At 37.0% G+C, this 9,701-nt stretch overlaps 1 protein-coding gene across 1 annotated transcript in view; it reads right to left on the bottom strand.

The window, feature by feature from the left end:
• The window catches only part of GABRR3 (gamma-aminobutyric acid type A receptor rho3 subunit), a 47,414-nt gene extending 41,910 nt beyond the window's left edge, over nt 1-5,504 (bottom strand). Inside the window, exon 1 of the mRNA XM_011356390.2 lies at nt 5,380-5,504. Within this exon, the coding sequence (XP_011354692.1) occupies nt 5,380-5,504 (125 nt within the window). The remainder of the gene's footprint in view (nt 1-5,379) is intronic.
• Nucleotides 5,505-9,701: the final 4,197 nt, after the last annotated feature.

The raw sequence follows: 9,701 nt of genomic DNA, 5'->3' as shown, positions 1-9,701 counted from the left end.
TGGAAGATGTGTTATTTAAAGTGAAGTCATCCTATACCTCAACAACAGTATTTATAAGTCTCTTTGTAACCAGGAAGATTTTCTAGACTGGGGTAATAGGCTAAATGGGACAGAGCAATCATTAAAGGGAGGCTACAAAGGAGACTGCCACCAGGTTTGCTGATGGAAAAATTTTAGGAAAGACATCATTTCTTTGAAGTACCAGAAATGATTTTTAAAAAACGATCTGTGCCCATAGACCCCACTGATAGCCTGCATGCACCCTGAGGGGTACATTGGATTCCAGAAGTATAGGTGCCCTATTTGAAGACTCTGGGTTTATTTAAAAAAAAAAAAAGATGTATACATATACATATATATGTATATGCGTGTGTGTGTATATATTAGGGCTGAACTAGAACAGAAAAAGGTGAGAGAAGCAAATATGCCTAATAAGGGGGTTAATTTATGATGGAGCATCAGATTTAGCTCAGAGCTTTCTAATCGTATTCCACATACGTATCATTTTTAACTACTTTGTGCCTTCTGTACTCTCCTCTTTTCTAGAAAAAAAAATGATTTCATTTTTAATAGCTACCAAAAAAGGCTTTCAGAAACTCCTGTCTGAGGAGAGGGGCTTCCGGAAGGCTGGGTCCTAATGGGATAGAGCAAGGAAACCTTGGCTCATGGAGAGTCTTAGCATTCTCAATCACTATCTTTGCCCCAAAAATATTATGAACATTATTTGAGGAAGAGTAGGTGTAAGTCTTGGTAATTGTTACCATTTTTCTCTTTGAGTTAGAACCTTTTCCTTCTTGGATAAAACAAAGGAATCATATTTCTATGCTTCCCCTCTTCTCAGTATCAGAAACTCCACTATAATTTTTTAACCAAGAAACTGGGGGTCTGGAGGGAAGGAAAAACTGAATTTTGACTGGTTTCAGGAGGACTAAGAGGGTCTTTGAGGAGGACATTAGGCAAAGAATTAAAAAGTACTAGAAGTGGCTGAGGAAAAGCAAATACATCTAAGTCATTCTGATGCATTGGAGTTTAGCAAGTGGAATGACAAAAAAATCCATTTCACTTGGGTCACGAATGCCTAGTTGCTTTATAAAACTGCTTTCTCAAGGGCCTATATATTTGATTATTTTACCAGGATCAGAAATTGAAAACAACTAGGTCTGACATGAATAGATTAGTTATGTAGGAAGATATAATTGATAAGCATATTAAAAATTTTGACTCTAGAGGGTTAACAGTGAGACGCCAATTAAAACCATAACTACCATTTTATACCTATTAAGTGAGCAGAAAACAAAATCTTAGTATCCAATGCTATTAAGAATATGATGAAATGGAAACATTTCTATTTTGTAAATGGCAGTATAAATATTGGCAAAACTCCTTTAGAAATCAATTTCAAGAGCTATCAAGATAATTTATGTGCTTTGACTCAGTAATTTATTTCTAGAAACATATTTTTTATTGGTAAAGGTAAAATTACATGCATGAAAATATTTATTGCTGTTACTCATACTAGTGCAAACTTGAAAATGAATGTTCAATAATAAAGTAGGTAATTTTGGTCCTTTAATTCAAAGTAATTATATGGAGTGATTAAAAATACTATTATGTTGTCCATGAAACAATGTGGAAAATGCTTAAGTTAAGAAAATACAAAATCGTGTCTATACTATACTTTTAAACATAAAAAATCATGTAGGTACATGAATGTAGATTAGGAGTAAATTTGGAAAAGGGAAAGCATAATGAAGATTCTTTTTTTTTCTCCCCTCCCTAGGTAAAAACCTGTTATTGGATTTTTGTAATAGATGCTTTATAAGTTATCTAGACCAAATTGGACTTGCCATCTAGGATCTTTTCCAAATAAGGATCCAGTCATGGCTTTTCACCTTCTCATTCCATTTTTCTTGTCATTCTGCTAACATGGGCTTTTTCTGCTTAAGCTCTGTTACGAACTGGTGTTTACCCTAGGTCCCCGATGCTTTTGAGGTTTCTTAGGGAGGACATGGAGCATTATCCAGAGTGAATCTTGTGGCTTTGAACTGCTTCTGCACCCTGAACTGTGGGAATATATAACTTTAGTCAATAGCCTCTTATAAAGGGAAAACCTACGCAGATGAACATTTCTGAGGAAGAGCCAGCCAGAGAGTGGGCCCCATTTGAGATAACGACGGTTCCTAGGTCTCATTTGGGTCTCCATCTGATCATGAACTCAGTGATAAGGTCTCAGTTTCCTCATCTGTGAAATGAGGAAATTGGACCACGTTAGGAGCTGGTCTGCAGGTATATTTTGGATAGCCCATCTGGTGGACTAAATTGGAAAATTTCACATGAAAATATGACTTTCCTGCTTCTTTTGCAAAATCAGAAAATCTAGCAACAAGCTCTCCCCAGAGGAGCATATAGCCTGTAATTGGCATAGTCTCTCTTCTGTCTTATTTGCAGTAGCGCTTGCATTTGCAAGCCCTAGGACCTTTTTGGCTTTTACATTAGGTTCACACATGTGCTGGTAAATGTTTAACAAGTTGTTCACCAGGAAAAAAAAAAGCCCTATTTGTAGTATTTGCTGATTTCCATGATGTAAATACTCCCATCATGGCTGATCTGAAGTTATTGACGTGGCAGAGATGTTCATAGCCCATAGTGTAGTGTCACATAATATAATGTAATATTACATAATATGATATGATGTGACATATGGTAGTATACTATTGTTTATAGATAGGAAAAGATAGAATGGTACAGTATAGTGTAGTATTTCTACCATACAGATATGATAGATGTAAGTAACCTTAAGAACAATAGATAATAGTAAAATGTAGTAAAGTATGTAGGAAATGGTGAGTTTTAAGAATTTATTACTTTAGTTTTAAAAAGTATTTATCTAACTGTATGTTCAATAATGTAATTTTTAATAATGTTTATTTTTAACAGTCAGTTAATAGATTACCCGAAAATTTAACAGCTGGCTCTGGCAAGCCGATTTAAACAGACTTCAGACTCCACACTCTGTTCATTATTCTTAAGGCCAGAGACAGTGTACTGTTCCCCTATAGTACCCCTAACCCCCAACCCAGCAGTTGGCATATAAAGGCACTCAGTACAATTGTTTTAAGGATCAATTAATATTCAGTGAGTCTACATATCTAATCCTCTTTGCATCACTATGGAGCCAAATCTCTTCCCTGGGCAAAACAGGAACATTTTTCACCTGCCATAATTTAGTTCATTCACCACTGCCACCCCTATTTTGTTTTTAAGAAGCATAGGGAATCCTTGGATGTAAGATTTAAAAAAATGTTGGGATAAAAATGGGAATTTTGGGGTTTAGAGTAAGATTACATTCTGAATGAAAATAGCTAATAGCAAAGCAATTAAGGGCCTGATTGCATAGAAACTGGCTCAAAATAATACATATAGATTTACTTCATAATTTTCAAAGAAAGATCATGGCTTTCTTCCATGTTCATCCTATTAATTATCTTGCATTATGAAAGAATGGATTATTAGTACATTCATTCATTATTTATTTAGTTACTATTATTCAGATCAATATGGGGCAAAGAACCTCATATTATTTATTCATGTACTAAGGTCTGAAGAATCCTGGGCTTCTTGCTCTAAAAACTCTCCTATACAGTTATTTCTTTATTTTTGTCAAAATGCCTTAAAATCTGCATGCCAGTATGCCAAGTGACGATCCAAAAATTGGCTGGCTGGATTGCCCTGTTCACCCAGAGAAAATGCCTGGCTTTCATCCTAAGTGGCTACTTTTGAATGGGGGTTGATGGTTTCCTCAATCTCTCATGTCCTAGAGGATTTTTCTTTGAAAAACCAAAGCAACAGATATAAATTTTTAATGAATCATGTTCTAGCTTATTGCTGAAAGGAGTACCTCACTTAGGATATAGAGAGGTGAAAACAAACATGCTTGGCCCCATGTAGCAGAAACCCAGGGTTCCCTATTCATTTAAATAGGATCTAAAAATGAGACATCTAAATTAAGAAAGAAATTCCCACCCCACCACAAAACACACACACAAGCAACTCTGCTAATGACAGTAGGCCGATGAGATGGATTAGCTTCTATGACAATCTCCCTTCTCATCCACATATCTGGACAAATCTATGTCTGAGTAGGAATGATATTTTAAGCAGTCTCCATCTATTTCAAAATTAGATAAACTATCAACACAGAAGTTACAAGCAACCTGAAAAGAACATAGCCCGGTGGTATAACCCCACATTTCCCAAATATTGCCTCGCCTAATTGCCTTGAAGAAAAACTCAGAAACTTCCTCACATCTCAGATTTGAGTGTGGGAGCAGAAGCATGGAAGGAAAGCATGGGAAACGGTCCTTGATTTTCGATGGTAGCTCAGGAGTTGAGAATCTAGTAACCTCTCCCAGCTCTCGAGTACACCTATTTTGTTTTTGGTCATTAAATCTGAGGCTTCAGAGAATTTATTAAAAATTTCTGTTCTTTTTCCTGATCTTATTATGAGAGCTTCACAAATATTCAAGTGAAGGCAATCTAGCTGAAACAGTCGTTGCTCTGTTGATTGCCAAGGTCAGCTGGGTGGTATAACCTTTCCTCCTCAGTTTCTCCTCCTGGGTCTTTTTTGAAATCTTGTACTTGGTGGAAAGGAAAGACTTTCCCCAAGAGAGGAGGTCATTTCTTGGTTATTAAAGGTCATGGGTAATAGGTAAACAGTTGTTGCAGTTTGCCTGGAACTGAGGAGAGTCCTGGGACTTTTAGTGCTAAAACCCATGACGTCCTCAGCAAATCAGGGATGAACTGGTCACTCAAGTAGTTAGCTAGGCTCCCTTCCTAGCAAGTCCAAGCATGCTCTTGATTATCGATAATACATAATAATGATGATTTATCGACATTCGGTGATGCTTCAAAAGTATGGAAACTATTCTGAAAGACAACAAATGGCTTTAATGCCTTTCTACACTATCTCTTCACTGTATGAAACTACATACCCTACAAGTATTTGACATTAGAAGAAGTTGGTGCCTAGACCACTATTCAAAAAAATTTGAACATTAGGTTTCTTCAAGTGTCATTATTAATAATAGATATCTTACTCATTAAATAAATATATTCCTTGAAAGAATATCCATGTATGAGCCCTTTAACTGTTATCTCCAAAAATAAGAATATGAATGGCAACAGAGATCCAAGATTCTGCTCTTTCTGATGCCGACCAGAGGTGATTTATTTTGATTCATGAATGCTATCATTAGAGACAATCACTACCACAAAGATTTGCTATCATTAAAGATATGTTTCCAGGTTTCCCATATGCCCGAGGCAACAGGTGAGAGAAACTGGGTGCTAATTGCGCAGACTATACTGCGGATGTCTTACCGGGTCCGAGTCACCGAAGAGGAGCACCGCTGCTGGAGCTTCTCGATTTCAGCAGCAGCAAAAGCATTTGGCATCAAAGTGACCCAGATGCAGGTGAAGAAGACCGACTGGGATGCCAGGATCATCACTTCCAAGAGAAAGGAATGCAGATGGATGCAACCAATACTATTAATAATAATTGCTTCTGTGTCTTTAAAAATAAATAGTGTAACGGGTAAAAAGTATCAAAGGAAAAAGAGAGACATTGCCTTCAGTGCTGTCTTCTGTTTTAGTAGATTAAACAGATTCACATTACCTACAGGCAAACATCTGTCTGGATCATCAGCAATTTGGGGAAAACAAAGCAGGTTTTTTTCATCTTCAGTTCATATCCCTTGGTTCCCCATTCCAGGGAAGGTTCTTAGTGAGATGCTTGATCCTCCACTCAATATACTCTCAGCGGCAGTCCTCATCAGACAAAGAAGTGAGGTTAGGCCTTAAATCCCCTTAATCCAACACAATATCATTTGAATATATTTAATGATGCGGCAAAATAATACACCGAATGAGAAAGATAATTAATTAAATTTTAATTACACATTTAAAGACCTTTTCCTTTATCTCGTGGTTCCTTTTTAATCCAGAAAGGAATCTTTCCCTCTCCAAATGCATACAGATCACTATAGCACAAACAAATAATTAAATTATTTTGTCAAATAAATAACCATATTTTAAGATGATGGTTTATTTCATTGATACTAAAAGTGGTTCAGTTTTAGGTTTGATATTATAAGCAGCCTGATAAATGAAAATTAGTCTCAGGCAGTGGGTAAGGACTATCACTGTTAAATTATGCCCACACACCTTTCTAAGGGTTCTTTGCATACATAGAGTAGACATATTCCTTAGAAACAGTCCTTTTATCTATGCAAAGTACCAATGAATGGGCATGTCAGTGAAATTAAATTTCTCCTTGGAATATCACAAGGTGAGCAATATAGCAACAGCTGACCTGTTTACTAGAACTTAGAAAGAATGCCATTTTCTTCCCAGAAATATAGTGTGAAGGAAATTCTTAAATTTTTTGATTTGTCTCCTTGACACCTTGTGTCCCATGTTATTGTTTTACCACATTAATTTAGTTTGACTTGTGTTACATCTTCTCCCAGCCCATGCATTAAAACCTATGTTTCTTAGGCATGTCTTTCCTCTTTAAAATATATTTTTAATATAAAATATAATAAATATACAGAATGAGGTAAGAAATCCTTGCCTCTCCCCTAAACCTCTATTTAGTGTTTATCACTACGTAAAGTTATAACATTATCATATATGCATTCAGAAATAATGTACAAACTTTTGCATATTTCAAAAAAAAAAAACTTTATATAAATAGGATCTTACTATACTTTTAATTCTACAACCTACTTTTTCTTTCAATATTATGCTTAGAAATTTATTATGTTGCTAATGTAGCTCTAATCAATTAATTTTTAACTGCTATGTGTTATTTCAGTGTGTGGACACACAGCATTTTATATATTCATGCTTTTGTTGATAGACATTATTTCCTGCAGTGAACTTTTGTAAATATTTTCTTGTGCACATATGTAAGAGCTTCTTTAGGGTAAATCCCTAGAAGTAAAATTCCTAGGCTGAACAATTTTCACATCTTCAAATTTATTGGGTACTACCATATTGCACCAATTTATAATGCCATTAGCAGGGAATGAGAGTTCTCATTTTTTAAAATCCTTTTTAACATTGGCGTTATCAGGTTTTTAAATGTTACCCAACCCAATGGATGCTATAGTTTTAATTTTAATTCCCCTCCTGGCCGGAGAGGTTTGAGCATTTTCCCCCGCCATGTATTTCTGGGCCTATAAGTTTTCCTCTTCTGTGAAGAGCCAGCCAAGTAAAAGAAATGTAAGAAAAGTTGCTGGTCTTAAGGGACTGTCACTTTGACTGCTGGAGAACTCCACTGTGGTCAAAGTTTACTTTCCACTTTAGTGTTCTCATGAGATCCAGGGACCTGAGCCCTTGACCCAGCACTGTGCTGCCGAGACCTGCTCTCTTCAGTTAGTGCCGTCATCGACATCAATATCTTCCCAAATAGTTTTGGCTACACTGGAGATACTCTGTGAAGAGGTGTTCTGTGCTGACTTTGGGAAATGCTATGCATTTTTTTACCCTCTCAGGGATTCACAGTTCACACGACAGGGAATATTGAAAGTGCTCTTGCCCTTCAGCTTCATGGAGGATGTTCCCTCAATGGTCTAGTCTTAGCTCTTGCCTCATTCGATCAAGCAGCTGGAAACACTGACAAGCCTGATCTCTTCCTCTCAGCTAAAACGTTTTCTCCACCGCTTTCTGGGATACTGTACTCTCCTATCATTATTCTTTGTTCTTATTATCTGACCCCCTCTTCTATCACGTCTCATAATACTGGAGTGGCCCAACCTTCAGTACTTCAGTACTTCGGCACTCACTTTTGTTTGTTTGTTCGTCTGTTTTCCTACCAGCTCACTCCTTTAGCAATCTCAACAGGTCTGAAGGCTTTAAAAACCAAACATATGTTAAACACTCCTAAATTTATGTTGTTAGTCCAGGCTCTTCTCCCCAAATTGTGTCCCGCCCCTCCAAATTCATATGTTGAAATTCTTACCCCCAAATATGATGATTTTAGTAGGTGAGGCTTTGGGAGATGATTAGACCATGAGGATGGAGTCCTCATAGGTGAGGTTAGTGCCCTTATAAAAGAGACCCCAATATAAACCTAAAAGCAACAAATAAACAGGACAAACAGAGACTCATGGACATGGGCTATAGAATAGTGGTTACCAGAGAGTAGAGGGTAGGGGAGGAGGGAGGTAAATGGTGTAAAGGGGGTCAAATAAAGGGGAGTGGGGGAGGGTGAAGTGGGTAAAGGGGATAAAATATACAGTAGCTGAAGGACACTGAACTTTGGGTGGTAAACATACAATAGAATATACAGACGTCAAATTATAATGTACACTTGAAAATTATATAATTGTATTAACCAATGTTACCCCAATAAACTTAATTTTTAAAAAAGAGAGATTCCTGAGAGCTACCTCATTCTTTCCACCACGTACGATACAATGAGAAGGCTGCAACTTGGAAGAGAACCCTTATCTGACTATGTTGGCCACGCAGATCTTGGACTTTCAGGTTCCAGAACTGTAAGAAATAGATTCCTGTTGTTTATAAGCTACCCAGTTTGAAGTTTCATGTTATAGCAGCCCAAATGGACTAAGACATTTATCCAACTATCTGCTTAATATTTTGACTTGGATGTCTGATAAGTACATCAAGTTTGACATGTTGAAAAGTAAGGTTAACCCTACTTTTTCGTAACCTTCCTGTCTCAACTGATGATAATACTGTCTTTTCTCAACTTCTCTCTCTCACACTCCAAATCCATTCCACTTTGAGAATATATCCAGGATCCAAGTACTTCTCACCACAACCTCAGCCACTACATTGGTCTCCCAGCCATCACCGGTTTTTGCTTGATTGATCGCAGCACTGCCCTAACTGGCCCCCTTTTTCCTTTCCTTGCCAAGTTTCAGTCAGTTCTCAACACAGCAACCAACAACCCTTTAAAAATATGAATCAAATCAAGTTACTTCTTTCCTCAAAACTCTGCAAAGGTTACTTGTTTTCCTCAATTTAAAAAGTCTTTACAATGGCTAGGAAAGCCCTACATAACTGTAACTCCCTCCTCCTCCTTGCCCCTCTGACTTCTCCTACTATTACCCTGGCCCCAGCCAGCTGTCCCACAAACACCGGACTCTTTGTGGCTTTTTGGACATACCAAGCATCCCACCTCGGGGTCTTTGCACTGGTCGTCACAATTGCCTGACACATTCTTATTCCAGGTATCGATATGACGAACCCCTTTAACAAATTTAAAGCTTTATTCAATGGCGCATACCCTAACCACACTTTTAAAAAATGCAGAATGCTCTCTTTCCTCCAACAACCTGTGTTACTAATCTACCTTATACACCACTAAGCACATTTTATATATTTTACTTATTATGTTTATTGTTCATTGTCTGCCTAATCCTGCTAGAATTAGCAGGTAAACTCTACAAGGAAGCCATCCTTGTCTGTCTTGTTGCCTGGGGTATCCCAAACACTTATAACCATTTTTGGCATATAGTCAGTGTTCAATAAATATTTGTTGAATGATTATTAACATATTAAAGGCTTCAGTATAAAAATAAGCCTTTTTAGTTTTTGCTGAATTCCGTTGACTTCAGACCTCCTTTTAAAGAAATCTACAATGCTTACTAATATTCTTCAAAAAAAAAAAA

This window comes from Pteropus vampyrus, unplaced genomic scaffold (genome assembly GCF_000151845.1).
Source record: "Pteropus vampyrus isolate Shadow unplaced genomic scaffold, Pvam_2.0 Scaffold26, whole genome shotgun sequence".
Classification (NCBI taxonomy): Eukaryota; Metazoa; Chordata; class Mammalia; order Chiroptera; family Pteropodidae; genus Pteropus; species Pteropus vampyrus.
The sequence above is the reverse complement of the archived record's forward strand: the minus strand, read 5'-3'. Positions and strand labels throughout refer to the sequence as shown.